Source organism: Varroa destructor, unplaced genomic scaffold (assembly GCF_002443255.2).
Source record: "Varroa destructor unplaced genomic scaffold, Vdes_3.0 BEIS01000004.1, whole genome shotgun sequence".
Lineage (NCBI taxonomy): Eukaryota > Metazoa > Arthropoda > Arachnida > Mesostigmata > Varroidae > Varroa > Varroa destructor.
In genome coordinates, this window is record NW_019211457.1 from 37460064 (window position 1) to 37480167 (window position 20104).

The 20104-nt window shown below is 42.3% G+C and overlaps 1 protein-coding gene and 3 long non-coding RNA genes across 9 annotated transcripts in view; 3 read left to right on the forward strand and 1 right to left on the reverse strand.

The window, feature by feature from the left end:
- Nucleotides 1-20104, forward strand: part of LOC111250046 (uncharacterized) — a 107978-nt gene that overhangs the window by 45890 nt on the left and 41984 nt on the right. For 2 of the 6 annotated variants that reach the window (XM_086987492.1, XM_086987493.1), the window contains 3 exons: nucleotides 2207-4282; nucleotides 4622-4861; nucleotides 12277-12622. The exons of the other annotated variants lie outside the window; for them this stretch is intronic. In XM_086987492.1, coding sequence (XP_086843618.1) covers nucleotides 12595-12622 — 28 coding nt within the window. In that variant the 5' untranslated portion in view covers nucleotides 2207-4282; nucleotides 4622-4861; nucleotides 12277-12594. The remainder of the gene's footprint in view (nucleotides 1-2206; nucleotides 4283-4621; nucleotides 4862-12276; nucleotides 12623-20104) is intronic. 6 annotated transcript variants of the gene reach the window in all.
- The window catches only part of LOC147756154 (uncharacterized), a 47217-nt gene that overhangs the window by 22139 nt on the left and 4974 nt on the right, over nucleotides 1-20104 (reverse strand). The window lies entirely within an intron of this gene.
- Nucleotides 4895-10481, forward strand: LOC147756155 (uncharacterized). Its single transcript, XR_015326692.1, has 2 exons — nucleotides 4895-8976; nucleotides 9523-10481. It is a non-coding gene; the product is annotated as an uncharacterized LOC147756155 (long non-coding RNA).
- On the forward strand, nucleotides 13235-18821 carry LOC147756156 (uncharacterized). Its single transcript, XR_015326693.1, has 2 exons — nucleotides 13235-17316; nucleotides 17863-18821. It is a non-coding gene; the product is annotated as an uncharacterized LOC147756156 (long non-coding RNA).

Here is a 20104-nt window from a genome sequence, read left to right on the forward strand (position 1 = left end):
TATATCCTCTAACGCATCATACAGCCAGCCAGTCAGAGGTAAAAAGTCGAAGACAGCCTCATTGTGAAACATCAAATGTAATAGTTGGTGACAATGATACATCTTGAAATCACTAGCAGAATTTTATTTTTCTATCTAAGGAATTGCATGTTTCCCTCACAAAGGAACGGAAAAATGGTATCGAACATTATTTTTTCGGCCAGAAAAAACTATTTGTGGTTCATTTCATAGCATCGTTTGCACGTGTACGCGTTTATAGCACGACGAACTGTAAGATATATATATATATATATATATATATTCTTTATCCCGTACGCTGTTGCACGTCTAATAACGTTTGTCGACTGGTGCTAGTTGGTTGTGTTGTCCAGTGCTGCAAAGAAATTATAAACAGTTGGCCGTCCTGACAGAAGCATAAGGCTAAAAATAACCCTGCTATTTCAGGCCCATGTAATAAGTGAAACAAACCTTAATAACACTACTAGGCCTCTTACCCCCCCCCTGCAACCTCCACGAAACCACACCATTTCGTATACAAAAAGTGTACATCTGTTGCAGAATGGCTTGTCTAGATATTTCAACCTGATCTTATCTATTATTATACTTGAGAAGGCAGAACCGAGAAGCGTTATGAAACCATAATAATATCTACATGTGAGCATCACATGAAGAGAGAGATTTATAATATGGCTGCTAATTTGCCTGCTGTGGGGTATTTGTACCTGCTTAATAATGGGGTAAAAAGAAATTTCAAGAACGATCAAACGATGACTATGACAAGGACGTTCTCGACAAATCATGTGTTGATAAATGGTTTCATCCTGGCTCTGTTTGTTAGTTCCTGATTAGCACTTGACAGAGACGCGGCCGTACTAGCATCCACGCAGTCGGTGTGAGGTGTCCCCCAGGATGCTTCAAGCTTCTTGTATCGGCTTTTTTCCAGTTAGCTTTTTTGCGCTCGATTTAAAGATGTGTTTCCAGTCAGGGTTTGCCACCGGCTCTACATCGATGACTTAAAACTATACGATTTGTTCGACGGTGATGGCGATAGCTTGTTACTTCAGCGGGCAATCAATCAATGCTACAATGCCTTCCTGGCATTTCGCCAATAGTATGGTCGCTTGTATCGAAGAGTGCGCGCCTATCTGCTCTCACAAATAGGCTTAGACAAAAAATAATCTGACGATTTTTTGTAGCAAGCTGGAACTTCACTCCGTTCCTGATGTTCACCATTGTAATTATAATTATAACAGAGTTTGTAACATTTTCCGATGTTCAGTAATCATTTTGTGTTAATCTTCATAGACGTCTCGTTTATTTGAAGTTTGCCAGTGTTGTATTGGGATACACGTAGATGCGATCAAAACATCGAACCATCCTTACATTGCTTGGATAAATCTAATTTTTACAGCTTCTGTGCAACGCACACTTTAACGTAACACACTTCGTTAAGTAACGTACTCCTAACGGCTTTATCGGTGGCGCGAATTATAAAAATGAACTGAAACTAAATAATATGTTTCATGGAAAGCTATTGAGTATAGATAGATAGATACTATTCATACAACAATTGTAAGACAGTGCCATTGTAATTGGTTGTACTGCTGGCATTTTGTTGGGTCTAACTTAACTTCATTTAGCTAAAGCTTTTAACTTGGGCAATGCCTTTCTAGACCCCCCTATTGTTTATCGTGCTCCGAAAATTTGTTAGGACACTTAATGAATATAATATCAAGGTCGTTAGTATGGTCGTGGGGCAAAATGCGCCGCCAGCTTGACGACAACAATCATGTAAAGTTTAATGTTATGCGATACACGAACGACCTCGTCGACTAAAAAACTAGAGTAACAAATATATGTTGATCAATTTTAACAACGGAATATCCTGCCGCTGTCCTTTAATCACTAATAATCATAAATTTTAGGCTGTTGTGGCAGTAGGCGCGTCCTAACGTACACGGGAATAGTGATAGGAGGTCCTTATTCGAAGCGTAGCTCGACTTTTGCAGATACCAGATGTGCGGTCGGTACCTTTAAAAGGTATCTAAAATGTTCATTTAAGTAGCATCGATACTAATAACCGGTGTATATGCCTAGGAAAGGATTTTCCTGCCATAGATAAGCAATTAAAGGCAGGCTATCAACTCGATTCCATCTACTATCGAATGAACCATACTAATATTTGCTGCTCCCTATGTTCTTTCAGGTAAGCGCTAACATATCATGCGTGGATATATTATATAGTGTTTAAACTAGCGAATGACACAATGTGGAGGAGCTAAGGTTGGATTAGGCGCTCGTCGAAACAGGTTACCCGCCTGTAACGACTATAGTAGCATAATAAGCGAAAGAGAACACGAGTAGACATCAGAGCCGATGACAAACACCGACGAAAGAAGCACACAAAATACTAACACTGAATAAAGTTGCAAGGACATTGGCCGTGGTAGAATTCTATTTCTTTTTAGAGTATCCACCCGCATGATAAGGGACGAGCTCAATCTGAGACTGCTGGTTTTTTTCTCCCTGCTAAACTTGTTTTTATATAAGAATTGGAGGTCGAAAACGGCGACTGTTAAATTGTGTGTCAGGAACGAACGGCCCCTGATCAATTCCGACGTCATTGACCGATCAGAGAGCCTTGCTTGTTAGTCAGCGAATCGGCAACTAAACAGATCCGGAACTCAATATTTTACACACGTACATTACCATACATAGCAGTTGTTGGTGTTACTGCAATCATCGTTGTGCTTATCAACTGTGCGTTTGCTTCTGATAAATTCTGACCACGGTTAATCTGTGCCAGAGAGGGGGAGAAAAGAGCCGACAGCCATAGAAACAGAGACACATATGTCTCTGTTTCTATGGGTCTGTTAATTACGAGTGATAACTAACTGACTGTAATAGCATGACTATATCTTAGGAAGTAGATAGGATGATAGTAGGTAAGGGTCCATTGGAATTGGGACGAGTTATTAGACGCAGCGTTTTTTCATAGTCCAAACTGCACATCACGAGCTGTACGCCTAGGTCTACGCGAGTGAGTAAGTGTGCCTTTGTGCGCCTAGGCACGGAAGGAGGATCGTAGCGAGCCCGGCCGGGAGGTAGGAACCGTGGCGTCTGTGTGAGTGCTTGTGCGTGTCTGTCTTGGGGCTCATTTTGTTTGAAGTGCTGTTCTTAGTACTTGTCCGTTTATTCTTCCGACATACGTTGTTGTACGGCTGTATGATGTGCTTAGGCGTACTACCGCAAAATCATCAGCAATCCCTGAATTCAATATGCTTCGGTTTCATCGTACCACATCGCTGTGGGCTCTAGAATGCTCCAAAATCGTGGCGTTGTTGCCGTTGTCGTCACTTTGACCTGGTTGTTATTATCGTCGCTGCTGCTGGTAGCTGATAAATGTAATGGTTATGCTGTGGGAACGATGCTGATGATTACGTGAGTGTTGTCTGTCTGATGATCTGTCTGTTTGTTCGTCGTCCGTCTCATGAAGTTCTTAGCAACTTCATTTGGTAGCGGTAGTCGCGTATTCGTCATGACAGACCCTCATTCACATGGATGAAGCTCATCGTTAAGCAGGTTTATTGGAAAATTGTCTGCACACGTCGTTAACTCAAGTGACAGCATAATTTCTATTTCATGACATTGGCGTTACTGTGAGACGGCTGTCGGCCGAATCCGTCTCAGTTTATTGCTGATCCAGCATAATCGGTGTGCTACTTATCTGCACAGATGCTTTAAAATAGCTGCTTCTCTTTATATATATATATATCCTATAATGGCATCGAGTAAGAGAGGCATCTAGTGTGGCCCCGACACATTTACATATCGCGGTATCTGTTGGGGCAAACGAACAATTGAACAGCCATTAATAATGATATTTTACAAGCTTTGGCCGGCCGATCGGTCGGTCTGTCGGTGATTCTCTTTTAGCTTGTCGCACTCCGGAATTGTTGTTCTGTTATTGACAATGCTGCTGACATCTCGAGCTGTCATAACAGGATCGTAGCGTCGTCATGTTCCTTCGCGTGTGATATTGTGGATTTTTTGCCGTCATCAGGACGCTGGCGCAACTTCATAGCCGTTATCTTAACATACGTCAATGTTTCTTTCCAATTACGGAGAATTCTGTGAACTTGTCGAACGTTCATTACGTGCTTGCTGAACAACTTGTACTAATGCATAGCTGCGTATCGGAAACACAAAGGTGGACAAAGGACAATTATATAGTTCTGTTTATTGTGACCGACGATGTTTGCGGAAAATGGTGTCGCAATTGGTAAGTAGTTATCTCCCGATGTTAATCAGGTAAGAACAGCAGGTTGACATTAAACAATCAATAGACACACATTGTTAAAATGTAAGTAAATATTTTCATGGGTGTATACATATATATGTATATAGAGTGAGGTAGACTGGTTTGATTTTGGAACGAGTGCGTATTCGTTTCCCAATCTATCGCCTAGGCGATTGACACGCTGCTCGGTACCGCTTTAATCTTTGTAGTCTGTTACATCGCTGCTCTTGCTTCTGCTGCTAGGGATTAACTGTATCATAATTAAAAACTCTTCTCTGTTCACCTATTAACCTGCTTTCTGACCCTATTTCCATTCAATAGGTAGGCCTGGCTGTCCGATATTCGCCACATCCTAGACGGTGGACCACAGTGACGCAAGGACCAGTAATAGTAGAAGCTCTAGGGAAACAGAGCTGACGCCTGAGTAGCAGTTGACGTTTTAGGCCAGGCTCAACTAAGCCGCCACCGCCAGTTGTAACAGCATTGGCACGCACGCGGGAGACTGGCTTGGTGGGTCAACCCGGCTTTTTTTAGCCAACCCAGTTTCCTCTACTGAATGAGGTGAATGTGATGGATGAAACGAAATGAATTGAACCAACATTTTCTTGGTTGGCAATGCTGATTCTGTCACTGCTGCTTCTACTTCGTTTTTGTTAAGTGGTGCCCTCCACAGAGCTGTTTCATAATAACTGTCCTATTGTTGGTAGATCTACGACGATGCGTTTCGCACCCTGCGGCGCTCGACGAACGGCGGATGTCAAAGACCCCCTTCTCCACACTCACTCTGTAGGTGTGTCTCCATGTGTCTATAACACATATAATGATATGTCTCTGACTCATCTAAAAGAAGTAGGCCTCTACTTGATAAAAACACACAGAGAAACTAGACATCTTGCTTTTGGCAGCATGACCAGTCAAGCGTAGCCGATTCGTTCCAGGCAGACTTAGAAGGTCGCCGTTATAGTAACGTGTTTGCCTGCTAATCTTAGGGACACGTGATGGTCTAGGTTCGAATTCAGGCATACGCAGATTTCGCCTCACGCTTGGAGTCAGCTATCGGATTCATCGGCAAGTAAAAATCGGAACACTTAGGCAAACTCAGAACAAACAAAAAATCTGTTCTTTATGCAGATCTGCTTTCCAGCCTCTTGACATCCATTCCCTGTAACCGTCCTTCCTCGAACTGTTTTATCGGTTTCGCCACGACCGATAAGTAATTAGAAGGCAGTTCTTGTCGATCGATGACAACTTTTATTTGCCCAATATTAATGAGTATATACAGCACAAATAAGGTGCCTACGTTGACATGGGACACAAAAGCTTGCGGCAACGGTCACGTTTACGAATACGGATAGAAATAGTGAGAGCAACTCCACTACCAATCCCTGTAGCTTCTGCTAGCATTGCCTGAGCTGCTACGGCCTCTGACGCACCATAGTGCAGCAAATTTAAAGAACAGAGATTTTACCAGTTCAGACTTTGTTCTTTTTTTTTTTTTCTAAGTCTTATAATTAAATAAAGGTGCCAGGCGAGATAATTTAAATCTTGATCACGTGGACAGTACACGCATACAATAGTGAGAGGCACCAATGTGACCTGCTGATCGCTATAGTGCTCAGCATTTTACACACATTACTAAATAATAAAGAAGTACGTATTGGAAGACTGAGAAAATGCACATATTGATTGTTGCAATAACCGCACATAACCATGTATGGTGCGGCGTTGTTCTTAAGCGTTTTTAAATTTGTAATCTTGCTTATCCTGCTAAGTAAGGGGTGAGAGTGGTCTCAGCTCATTAGCGGAGAATCGGTACGCTGCAACGACAATCGTACCCGAAAAAATGCCGTGGATACGAACGTAAACGGAGACCCTTCATTGAAATTCTGATTAACAAAGCTATGTTAGTGGCTGGGGCGAGCTATTGAAGGATGGAGATATAGAAAAAAACGCGTTGAAACAACGTACGCCATTACGGATAACTGCAAAAGAATAGCTTTATTATTTGCTGCCGCGCTCAGATAGCGTTTCCTTAGAGTGTGACAAAATGAGCATTTATGGTGAGAGGAAGTTCTCTTACGGTCACCGCCACTACAGGCGTCGCATACTTGCTCACAGTCGACAAACGGATGGGAACCGGACCGGTAGACAATAACAGATATGAATTGGTAACTAGGAAAGAAGTTAGAAAGTTTTTTGGGCCAGCCTCCACATAACCACAAAATTGAGTGAGTTCTCGCCCCCTCTTCTTTCTGCTCGGCGCTTTTTCGTTCGTTCCTTTCCATTTTCGTATTTGTTTCTATCTTTTTGACTGTTGCAGCTGTTCGTAAGCCTGTCTGCAGTGATATCTATCACGTCGTTCGTATGTATGTATGTAACTACGTTCGCTGCCGAAAAGCAGCAACTCGTCCATCCGTCCGCTTGCCTATGCCAGTCGCCCAGACTGCGACGGGCACTTTGCCCTCAGGGAACATTTTGCTCTCAACTAAGCAACCGTCAGACCAGCTAACCGACCGACCGAGCGGCCGGTCGACCTACAGCACGTATACGTACGCGCTGCTGTGCCTTGCGAAACACATCGTAATTGAATAAATTTGTTCGGTAAAAGTTACAAAGTTCGTTTTTTGGGTCGCCCGACTGGCCGTTGCACTTTGTGGAGTCTGTGCCAACGTCATCCCTTAACGCAATGAACTGCGCTCTTATGCATAGCTGCATTTACCCCGCGTGCTAGAACGAAGAGCGCCCAATGATTGAATCGATATGATCGTCTTTTTTTTTTTTTTTCGAGATCGTCTTACTTTTCTCTTCTATTGGTAACCGCTGTTCCATCATGGAGAATACCGCACAATGATGGTGGATGTGCAATAAATAATTATATTGCGCTAATACATTGTGGAATGAAATGGAAAAATCCGTTTAGGGCAGAAGAACTGCTTCTAGAAGCCGGAGCGAAGGCGGCCTGATTCACCCCGTCGCCTACTACCGGTAGAGATGGCCCCGCTGGCGTAGGGTCACGATGTCAGCCCAATACCCGGCGGTTCGCGAAGCTTAAGTAAAGTCGTTATGCTCAAGCCTTTAGAGCTTCTAAATATTGCCCTATAGGAACCATATATTGATCTCAAAACTGCACCAGGCCCAATATTAGTCAGAGATGCGGGACAAACTGCAGGGACGAAACTATCTGTCTACCTATCCATCGGTGATATATTCTAAACTAAATGTGTTTATTCAGCACGTAGGATTAAATTGCTTTGTCACTAATGGATAATGGATCAGTGTGTAAATCCGTAAAAATTTTTTGCCAGCCAAATGGCAAGTTTAAGTAACACCGACCATAGCCGTAACGAGGGATTCTGTAGGAAAAATTATGCTAAAATATAACTTAGCTTTCCAGAATAATAATAAAGAGTTATTTCTTAAACTTAGTTTAGATATTATGTTAGAAAAAAAAAAGTAATCAGTTTTCCATGGTTTTACGTTAGAAGACTATAAAATAACTTACAATACGAGTCGTTCGGTTCTCATTGAATGATCCGCAATAAACACCACGGAACCCGCTCGGTTCACTTAAGACCACTATCGAGGTACCACAGTGTATTATTGACTATTACGAAATAACAATTGGTGGTTTGGTCTAAGATGCGGGACAGCCTTTCCGACTATTTATTTGCGGCTTTCTTATGCCAAAATTCGTGTCGGTTAGATAAATGAGACCAAACATTGGTGCCGCGTAATTAGCGTGCGGAGAAAAAGCGGACGCGTTTCTTTTCGTCTTGAAGTCATAACAGCATAACCCATTTATGAATCGTACTTCCGATGAAAAGTTTTCCTTTACGACAGTTGCGAACAGCAGTGTCGCAGCAGTGACTGGACGTCATCAAGCCGGCGAAACAATATGTCATAGTAGCGGGCCAATGCAGCCGTTATGAACCACAGCTTCCTACGGACTGACGAACACTGACGGGCAACAATAGTGTGCAGATGCTAACTACGATTATATGATAACTATTGACCCCACACAAATCGCACTGGGCTTTCCATCATCCATCAACCTGGCCAGAGAGCCCTCTCGCAGGTTTCGACAGTTTTTTTTAATGGGAAAATTGTCCAAATCTCAACATGTCGTAACTACCTTCCGCACATTATAGTCTCTCTGCAGTAAAATAAATAATAAGTTATTAGCGAAATGGCAAGGCCATAAATAATAATGATTTGCTGCAGCTTAATTAAAAATACCAGTAGGCAACTTCCAGACAATGTCGGTATCAGCTGCTGCTGCTGCTCTGTCAGAAAACGGCTGTGTAGTGAGTTTCGATCGGAGAAAACAACGCAGTCCTTAAATAGGGGGCAGGCTTTTTCTCCTCGATCTCTCGATGCTTTGCCTCAGGGAAGCTGGCCATCTACCCGTCCGCATCTGTTTGCATGTCACGTAGTTGACTCGTACGTACAAGCAGGTGACCAACGTACATACCAGCGCCGCCTTCTCCATCTACGACGCCTAGTACGCTTATGAACTTCAGCATTAGAGGCCAGTCAGCTTCTACGTTATGGTGATAATATGCGATAGTCGTAGATTGGACGGATTCGATTAAAGTGTGTACATCCCCATGAAAAACCAAACGAGAAAAGAAACAGCTGAAGAATATTCTGTGTATCATTGGCCTCTGATTACATCGGTAGGTTGCTGTAGGCTCATGCGTCCTTTAATTTCGGGCATTCCCTAATTTCTCTAGCTAGATCGTGCGTAATTTAAATCGAAGTGTTTTCAGTCTTATGACGGAATAATAGCGAATTATCATGGGGCAGTATTTACAATATAGGGACGAATGCTGTTCTAGTATAGAACTAACTCGTATTGTTCATGCTCGTTACCACTTAATTACCATTTTAGATACCGTTTTGTCCCTTTTAATAAGTTAGGTACAAGGCTCCTGCTAGAGCCGATAAATCGCAGTGGCTGATCGTATTTAGGTAAATTATCTTACGACGGTTATTTTGCCGTCAGGCCGCAAATTATTTTGACGGCTGAATCATAGATCCAAAGGTAGGAGGATAATTGGAATAATTAGGATGCGTTCTAATGACAGTAATCAAAATTGATTTACACTGGACTACGTCGTTAGAAGTAGTGATTTGGTACGTTCAGCTTTAGAGCTCGGTTTATAAGGTGCTCGGAAAAATAATTGCTTATAAAGTTGTCAGTTTTGTCCCGACCGTTTCAGAATCGGAGATTTCTATTCAGACGACAGACCACGCCGTAAGCGGTTACTCGGAGTGAAGAACAACGACGAGCTTCAGGCACTCCTTAAGCGATCGGTGCAGTCTACCCGAGAGCTCTCTATACAGCTAGAAGTGCGTCAATCGTTCGCGTGCACTCGAAAACATTTTAAAGAAAAAAAGTAGACTCTCGATTAACTCGGAAAAAATGATATAAACATCTGAGAACAGGCTTTCCGTTGCTTGCACGACACAAGAAAAGGTGTTTCTTATACTAGATGGATGTCGACGATAAGGGGTCGACCTTTTATGGCACCCCTAAAGGCAAACCAGAAAGGTTAGGCTCTTTGATTCGACATCACGAGGACTTCTCTATGGTTAAATATAGCGGAGTGAAAAGGCAGTGTCATACTATGAGCTACTCATACCTTAGAAAAGAACTACAGGAGATCGTTGTTCAAACAAACTCATTCGACCGAGCCATGACATAGACAGAAAAAGGTCTCCGATCGAAAAAGGGTGCCGGCAAGTGATACTGCCGTGCGACAACAGCACATTGGCTCTAGCGAGCGCTAACGAATTTCCAATAGGAAACTCTTCCCCGCCCGATGTATGGCCCGAACATGACTTCATCTGATTATACATGTTTCTATTAATGCAGCATAGCCAGGAAGGCAAACACTTCAGGTCAAAGGCCGAAGTCCGCAAATGGGTCGATGAATGGATCGCTTCCGAAGGCGGATGAACGACTTCCTTCGAACTTCGCGAATCACATCGGTGTATATGAAAGACAAGCAGAAGTCATAGAAAACGTAATGTGTGCTTAATTACTGGAACGCTACAATAAATTAGAAAAAAATAACGAAGATCCGTTACCCGCTTTTTTTACATTTACATATTTGCATTCTTCGTACTTTGTCATTAATTCTAGTCGGTATGAGCGAATAAACGTTTTCAACAGGCAGTCTCGGCGTCGGTCATTCTCCATGATAGTTATGAAGCAGCTTGTCGGCCCAAGCTTCCGCCCCATATACCGTTGTTCCTACCCGTGGGGTTCATTACGACATTCAACAAATACAATTTATCTTTAAATCTGCTTAGTAAATACAATTATCGATCCAATTCAAACGGTTATGCGTTCGAATGATAAGCGCACTCGCTTACTCGCTTATCCAACGTAAACCCAGAATTGGCCAATCTATAAGAGCGTATTTAATGAACCCAGAAAATCGACCTTTCCCTTTTCGTTGTAAAGGTATTTTTGTCGTTATTGTTTTCGGTGTTTTAGGCTTTCGGATGCTTCGGAAATCGCAATATATATATATATATATATATATAGGAAATAGATTTGAAAATGGGCATATTTTCATATAGTTTTATTTTTAGCGATAATCTGTAGTAAAAATGATCCCGCTCCATTAAGAAAAAAGTTACCTAGACATTCGATCATTAAATTAAGATATAATATTTTACCATTGTTTTATTGTTGAGACATATCACTAGGACCCGCTCACTAGTGTGTATTTATACAAACACGCACAAAAAAAACCCTTAGCAAAAGCTAGCGCGAAGTACATAATACCGTCCTAACAAAAACCATTTCGTGTACCTGTAAATGGGCCTACCAAGCGAATGTTTAATACAAAACATAGGGTAATTTTTATCAATTGTTTGTGCGACGCCATTTTAATTATTAGGAGACAACATTTAGCATAAGTACACGCATCATAAGTAACGAAAGCTGCGGATCAAATATGTATTTAATTAGCTAGGTGTTGGCTGCCACAGAGCTCTTTGTGTCTGTTTTTCGAGTCGTCGCCATTATTGAGGCTTACGAAATGTAATGGAACTGCTATCTAATCATAATCTAAAGATATAATCCAGATTCACCACTGGGACATCCTGCCGTTTCGGGGCAAACATGTTATGGGCAGATTAACTGCCTAGGAGGCATTTAAATAGCACGCGCCATTGACTCGACGAGTTCTATCTTGATGTCATCATTCTGCAGCTCTCCGCTCTGTGCGGTGTACGTAGAGATGCATTAGCATAGCGTATGACGCTTTGGTTTTCTGTGGTCCGAACAGATCCTATTACTGTTAAAAGACACGCATCCTGTTTCTACCGAAATATCTTCCCCATTACGGCGTTTATTTCGTTGCTGTTAACGTCTTCGTTGCTTAATATTGGCGTACAAAACTGAGCAACTTTGTCTGTTATATTGACAATAGGACTAGTAGTAATAAGTCAAGGCCTTTGCGGCCTGCTATTCTGCACCGGCTTTAGCCTTTATCATCGATCGACATGTTATTATAGCGTGCTCTTGTTGCAGGCCGCCTGAAAAGGCTTTTGCTCATTAGCGTAGTAGTAGTAGTAGTAGTAGTAGTAATAGTAGTAGTAATAGTAGTAGTAGTAGTAGTAGTAGTAGTAGTAGTAGTAGTAGTAGTAGTAGTAGTAGTAGTAGTAGTAGTAGTAGTAGTAGTAGTAGTAGTAGTAGTAGTAGTAGTAGTAGTAGTAGTAGTAGTAGTAGTAGTAGTAGTAGTAGTAGTAGTAGTAGTAATAGTAGTAGTATAGTAGTAGTAGTAGTAGTAGTAGCGTTTGCTGGACGGCGAAAGTAAGAGAGGCATCTAGTGTGGCCCCGACACATTTACATATCGCGGTATCTGTTGGGGCAAACGAACAATTGAACAGCCATTAATAATGATATTTTACAAGCTTTGGCCGGCCGATCGGTCGGTCTGTCGGTGATTCTCTTTTAGCTTGTCGCACTCCGGAATTGTTGTTCTGTTATTGACAATGCTGCTGACATCTCGAGCTGTCATAACAGGATCGTAGCGTCGTCATGTTCCTTCGCGTGTGATATTGTGGATTTTTTGCCGTCATCAGGACGCTGGCGCAACTTCATAGCCGTTATCTTAACATACGTCAATGTTTCTTTCCAATTACGGAGAATTCTGTGAACTTGTCGAACGTTCATTACGTGCTTGCTGAACAACTTGTACTAATGCATAGCTGCGTATCGGAAACACAAAGGTGGACAAAGGACAATTATATAGTTCTGTTTATTGTGACCGACGATGTTTGCGGAAAATGGTGTCGCAATTGGTAAGTAGTTATCTCCCGATGTTAATCAGGTAAGAACAGCAGGTTGACATTAAACAATCAATAGACACACATTGTTAAAATGTAAGTAAATATTTTCATGGGTGTATACATATATATGTATATAGAGTGAGGTAGACTGGTTTGATTTTGGAACGAGTGCGTATTCGTTTCCCAATCTATCGCCTAGGCGATTGACACGCTGCTCGGTACCGCTTTAATCTTTGTAGTCTGTTACATCGCTGCTCTTGCTTCTGCTGCTAGGGATTAACTGTATCATAATTAAAAACTCTTCTCTGTTCACCTATTAACCTGCTTTCTGACCCTATTTCCATTCAATAGGTAGGCCTGGCTGTCCGATATTCGCCACATCCTAGACGGTGGACCACAGTGACGCAAGGACCAGTAATAGTAGAAGCTCTAGGGAAACAGAGCTGACGCCTGAGTAGCAGTTGACGTTTTAGGCCAGGCTCAACTAAGCCGCCACCGCCAGTTGTAACAGCATTGGCACGCACGCGGGAGACTGGCTTGGTGGGTCAACCCGGCTTTTTTTAGCCAACCCAGTTTCCTCTACTGAATGAGGTGAATGTGATGGATGAAACGAAATGAATTGAACCAACATTTTCTTGGTTGGCAATGCTGATTCTGTCACTGCTGCTTCTACTTCGTTTTTGTTAAGTGGTGCCCTCCACAGAGCTGTTTCATAATAACTGTCCTATTGTTGGTAGATCTACGACGATGCGTTTCGCACCCTGCGGCGCTCGACGAACGGCGGATGTCAAAGACCCCCTTCTCCACACTCACTCTGTAGGTGTGTCTCCATGTGTCTATAACACATATAATGATATGTCTCTGACTCATCTAAAAGAAGTAGGCCTCTACTTGATAAAAACACACAGAGAAACTAGACATCTTGCTTTTGGCAGCATGACCAGTCAAGCGTAGCCGATTCGTTCCAGGCAGACTTAGAAGGTCGCCGTTATAGTAACGTGTTTGCCTGCTAATCTTAGGGACACGTGATGGTCTAGGTTCGAATTCAGGCATACGCAGATTTCGCCTCACGCTTGGAGTCAGCTATCGGATTCATCGGCAAGTAAAAATCGGAACACTTAGGCAAACTCAGAACAAACAAAAAATCTGTTCTTTATGCAGATCTGCTTTCCAGCCTCTTGACATCCATTCCCTGTAACCGTCCTTCCTCGAACTGTTTTATCGGTTTCGCCACGACCGATAAGTAATTAGAAGGCAGTTCTTGTCGATCGATGACAACTTTTATTTGCCCAATATTAATGAGTATATACAGCACAAATAAGGTGCCTACGTTGACATGGGACACAAAAGCTTGCGGCAACGGTCACGTTTACGAATACGGATAGAAATAGTGAGAGCAACTCCACTACCAATCCCTGTAGCTTCTGCTAGCATTGCCTGAGCTGCTACGGCCTCTGACGCACCATAGTGCAGCAAATTTAAAGAACAGAGATTTTACCAGTTCAGACTTTGTTCTTTTTTTTTTTTTCTAAGTCTTATAATTAAATAAAGGTGCCAGGCGAGATAATTTAAATCTTGATCACGTGGACAGTACACGCATACAATAGTGAGAGGCACCAATGTGACCTGCTGATCGCTATAGTGCTCAGCATTTTACACACATTACTAAATAATAAAGAAGTACGTATTGGAAGACTGAGAAAATGCACATATTGATTGTTGCAATAACCGCACATAACCATGTATGGTGCGGCGTTGTTCTTAAGCGTTTTTAAATTTGTAATCTTGCTTATCCTGCTAAGTAAGGGGTGAGAGTGGTCTCAGCTCATTAGCGGAGAATCGGTACGCTGCAACGACAATCGTACCCGAAAAAATGCCGTGGATACGAACGTAAACGGAGACCCTTCATTGAAATTCTGATTAACAAAGCTATGTTAGTGGCTGGGGCGAGCTATTGAAGGATGGAGATATAGAAAAAAACGCGTTGAAACAACGTACGCCATTACGGATAACTGCAAAAGAATAGCTTTATTATTTGCTGCCGCGCTCAGATAGCGTTTCCTTAGAGTGTGACAAAATGAGCATTTATGGTGAGAGGAAGTTCTCTTACGGTCACCGCCACTACAGGCGTCGCATACTTGCTCACAGTCGACAAACGGATGGGAACCGGACCGGTAGACAATAACAGATATGAATTGGTAACTAGGAAAGAAGTTAGAAAGTTTTTTGGGCCAGCCTCCACATAACCACAAAATTGAGTGAGTTCTCGCCCCCTCTTCTTTCTGCTCGGCGCTTTTTCGTTCGTTCCTTTCCATTTTCGTATTTGTTTCTATCTTTTTGACTGTTGCAGCTGTTCGTAAGCCTGTCTGCAGTGATATCTATCACGTCGTTCGTATGTATGTATGTAACTACGTTCGCTGCCGAAAAGCAGCAACTCGTCCATCCGTCCGCTTGCCTATGCCAGTCGCCCAGACTGCGACGGGCACTTTGCCCTCAGGGAACATTTTGCTCTCAACTAAGCAACCGTCAGACCAGCTAACCGACCGACCGAGCGGCCGGTCGACCTACAGCACGTATACGTACGCGCTGCTGTGCCTTGCGAAACACATCGTAATTGAATAAATTTGTTCGGTAAAAGTTACAAAGTTCGTTTTTTGGGTCGCCCGACTGGCCGTTGCACTTTGTGGAGTCTGTGCCAACGTCATCCCTTAACGCAATGAACTGCGCTCTTATGCATAGCTGCATTTACCCCGCGTGCTAGAACGAAGAGCGCCCAATGATTGAATCGATATGATCGTCTTTTTTTTTTTTTTTCGAGATCGTCTTACTTTTCTCTTCTATTGGTAACCGCTGTTCCATCATGGAGAATACCGCACAATGATGGTGGATGTGCAATAAATAATTATATTGCGCTAATACATTGTGGAATGAAATGGAAAAATCCGTTTAGGGCAGAAGAACTGCTTCTAGAAGCCGGAGCGAAGGCGGCCTGATTCACCCCGTCGCCTACTACCGGTAGAGATGGCCCCGCTGGCGTAGGGTCACGATGTCAGCCCAATACCCGGCGGTTCGCGAAGCTTAAGTAAAGTCGTTATGCTCAAGCCTTTAGAGCTTCTAAATATTGCCCTATAGGAACCATATATTGATCTCAAAACTGCACCAGGCCCAATATTAGTCAGAGATGCGGGACAAACTGCAGGGACGAAACTATCTGTCTACCTATCCATCGGTGATATATTCTAAACTAAATGTGTTTATTCAGCACGTAGGATTAAATTGCTTTGTCACTAATGGATAATGGATCAGTGTGTAAATCCGTAAAAATTTTTTGCCAGCCAAATGGCAAGTTTAAGTAACACCGACCATAGCCGTAACGAGGGATTCTGTAGGAAAAATTATGCTAAAATATAACTTAGCTTTCCAGAATAATAATAAAGAGTTATTTCTTAAACTTAGTTTAGATATTATGTTAGAAAAAAAAAAGTAATCAGTTTTCCATGGTTTTACGTTAGAAGACTATAAAATAACTTACAATACGAGTCGTTCGGTTCTCATTGAATGATCCGCAATAAACACCACGGAACCCGCTCGGTTCACTTAAGACCACTATCGAGGTACCACAGTGTATTATTGACTATTACGAAATAACAATTGGTGGTTTGGTCTAAGATGCGGGACAGCCTTTCCGACTATTTATTTGCGGCTTTCTTATGCCAAAATTCGTGTCGGTTAGATAAATGAGACCAAACATTGGTGCCGCGTAATTAGCGTGCGGAGAAAAAGCGGACGCGTTTCTTTTCGTCTTGAAGTCATAACAGCATAACCCATTTATGAATCGTACTTCCGATGAAAAGTTTTCCTTTACGACAGTTGCGAACAGCAGTGTCGCAGCAGTGACTGGACGTCATCAAGCCGGCGAAACAATATGTCATAGTAGCGGGCCAATGCAGCCGTTATGAACCACAGCTTCCTACGGACTGACGAACACTGACGGGCAACAATAGTGTGCAGATGCTAACTACGATTATATGATAACTATTGACCCCACACAAATCGCACTGGGCTTTCCATCATCCATCAACCTGGCCAGAGAGCCCTCTCGCAGGTTTCGACAGTTTTTTTTAATGGGAAAATTGTCCAAATCTCAACATGTCGTAACTACCTTCCGCACATTATAGTCTCTCTGCAGTAAAATAAATAATAAGTTATTAGCGAAATGGCAAGGCCATAAATAATAATGATTTGCTGCAGCTTAATTAAAAATACCAGTAGGCAACTTCCAGACAATGTCGGTATCAGCTGCTGCTGCTGCTCTGTCAGAAAACGGCTGTGTAGTGAGTTTCGATCGGAGAAAACAACGCAGTCCTTAAATAGGGGGCAGGCTTTTTCTCCTCGATCTCTCGATGCTTTGCCTCAGGGAAGCTGGCCATCTACCCGTCCGCATCTGTTTGCATGTCACGTAGTTGACTCGTACGTACAAGCAGGTGACCAACGTACATACCAGCGCCGCCTTCTCCATCTACGACGCCTAGTACGCTTATGAACTTCAGCATTAGAGGCCAGTCAGCTTCTACGTTATGGTGATAATATGCGATAGTCGTAGATTGGACGGATTCGATTAAAGTGTGTACATCCCCATGAAAAACCAAACGAGAAAAGAAACAGCTGAAGAATATTCTGTGTATCATTGGCCTCTGATTACATCGGTAGGTTGCTGTAGGCTCATGCGTCCTTTAATTTCGGGCATTCCCTAATTTCTCTAGCTAGATCGTGCGTAATTTAAATCGAAGTGTTTTCAGTCTTATGACGGAATAATAGCGAATTATCATGGGGCAGTATTTACAATATAGGGACGAATGCTGTTCTAGTATAGAACTAACTCGTATTGTTCATGCTCGTTACCACTTAATTACCATTTTAGATACCGTTTTGTCCCTTTTAATAAGTTAGGTACAAGGCTCCTGCTAGAGCCGATAAATCGCAGTGGCTGATCGTATTTAGGTAAATTATCTTACGACGGTTATTTTGCCGTCAGGCCGCAAATTATTTTGACGGCTGAATCATAGATCCAAAGGTAGGAGGATAATTGGAATAATTAGGATGCGTTCTAATGACAGTAATCAAAATTGATTTACACTGGACTACGTCGTTAGAAGTAGTGATTTGGTACGTTCAGCTTTAGAGCTCGGTTTATAAGGTGCTCGGAAAAATAATTGCTTATAAAGTTGTCAGTTTTGTCCCGACCGTTTCAGAATCGGAGATTTCTATTCAGACGACAGACCACGCCGTAAGCGGTTACTCGGAGTGAAGAACAACGACGAGCTTCAGGCACTCCTTAAGCGATCGGTGCAGTCTACCCGAGAGCTCTCTATACAGCTAGAAGTGCGTCAATCGTTCGCGTGCACTCGAAAACATTTTAAAGAAAAAAAGTAGACTCTCGATTAACTCGGAAAAAATGATATAAACATCTGAGAACAGGCTTTCCGTTGCTTGCACGACACAAGAAAAGGTGTTTCTTATACTAGATGGATGTCGACGATAAGGGGTCGACCTTTTATGGCACCCCTAAAGGCAAACCAGAAAGGTTAGGCTCTTTGATTCGACATCACGAGGACTTCTCTATGGTTAAATATAGCGGAGTGAAAAGGCAGTGTCATACTATGAGCTACTCATACCTTAGAAAAGAACTACAGGAGATCGTTGTTCAAACAAACTCATTCGACCGAGCCATGACATAGACAGAAAAAGGTCTCCGATCGAAAAAGGGTGCCGGCAAGTGATACTGCCGTGCGACAACAGCACATTGGCTCTAGCGAGCGCTAACGAATTTCCAATAGGAAACTCTTCCCCGCCCGATGTATGGCCCGAACATGACTTCATCTGATTATACATGTTTCTATTAATGCAGCATAGCCAGGAAGGCAAACACTTCAGGTCAAAGGCCGAAGTCCGCAAATGGGTCGATGAATGGATCGCTTCCGAAGGCGGATGAACGACTTCCTTCGAACTTCGCGAATCACATCGGTGTATATGAAAGACAAGCAGAAGTCATAGAAAACGTAATGTGTGCTTAATTACTGGAACGCTACAATAAATTAGAAAAAAATAACGAAGATCCGTTACCCGCTTTTTTTACATTTACATATTTGCATTCTTCGTACTTTGTCATTAATTCTAGTCGGTATGAGCGAATAAACGTTTTCAACAGGCAGTCTCGGCGTCGGTCATTCTCCATGATAGTTATGAAGCAGCTTGTCGGCCCAAGCTTCCGCCCCATATACCGTTGTTCCTACCCGTGGGGTTCATTACGACATTCAACAAATACAATTTATCTTTAAATCTGCTTAGTAAATACAATTATCGATCCAATTCAAACGGTTATGCGTTCGAATGATAAGCGCACTCGCTTACTCGCTTATCCAACGTAAACCCAGAATTGGCCAATCTATAAGAGCGTATTTAATGAACCCAGAAAATCGACCTTTCCCTTTTCGTTGTAAAGGTATTTTTGTCGTTATTGTTTTCGGTGTTTTAGGCTTTCGGATGCTTCGGAAATCGCAATATATATATATATATATATATATAGGAAATAGATTTGAAAATGGGCATATTTTCATATAGTTTTATTTTTAGCGATAATCTGTAGTAAAAATGATCCCGCTCCATTAAGAAAAAAGTTACCTAGACATTCGATCATTAAATTAAGATATAATATTTTACCATTGTTTTATTGTTGAGACATATCACTAGGACCCGCTCACTAGTGTGTATTTATACAAACACGCACAAAAAAAACCCTTAGCAAAAGCTAGCGCGAAGTACATAATACCGTCCTAACAAAAACCATTTCGTGTACCTGTAAATGGGCCTACCAAGCGAATGTTTAATACAAAACATAGGGTAATTTTTATCAATTGTTTGTGCGACGCCATTTTAATTATTAGGAGACAACATTTAGCATAAGTACACGCATCATAAGTAACGAAAGCTGCGGATCAAATATGTATTTAATTAGCTAGGTGTTGGCTGCCACAGAGCTCTTTGTGTCTGTTTTTCGAGTCGTCGCCATTATTGAGGCTTACGAAATGTAATGGAACTGCTATCTAATCATAATCTAAAGATATAATCCAGATTCACCACTGGGACATCCTGCCGTTTCGGGGCAAACATGTTATGGGCAGATTAACTGCCTAGGAGGCATTTAAATAGCACGCGCCATTGACTCGACGAGTTCTATCTTGATGTCATCATTCTGCAGCTCTCCGCTCTGTGCGGTGTACGTAGAGATGCATTAGCATAGCGTATGACGCTTTGGTTTTCTGTGGTCCGAACAGATCCTATTACTGTTAAAAGACACGCATCCTGTTTCTACCGAAATATCTTCCCCATTACGGCGTTTATTTCGTTGCTGTTAACGTCTTCGTTGCTTAATATTGGCGTACAAAACTGAGCAACTTTGTCTGTTATATTGACAATAGGACTAGTAGTAATAAG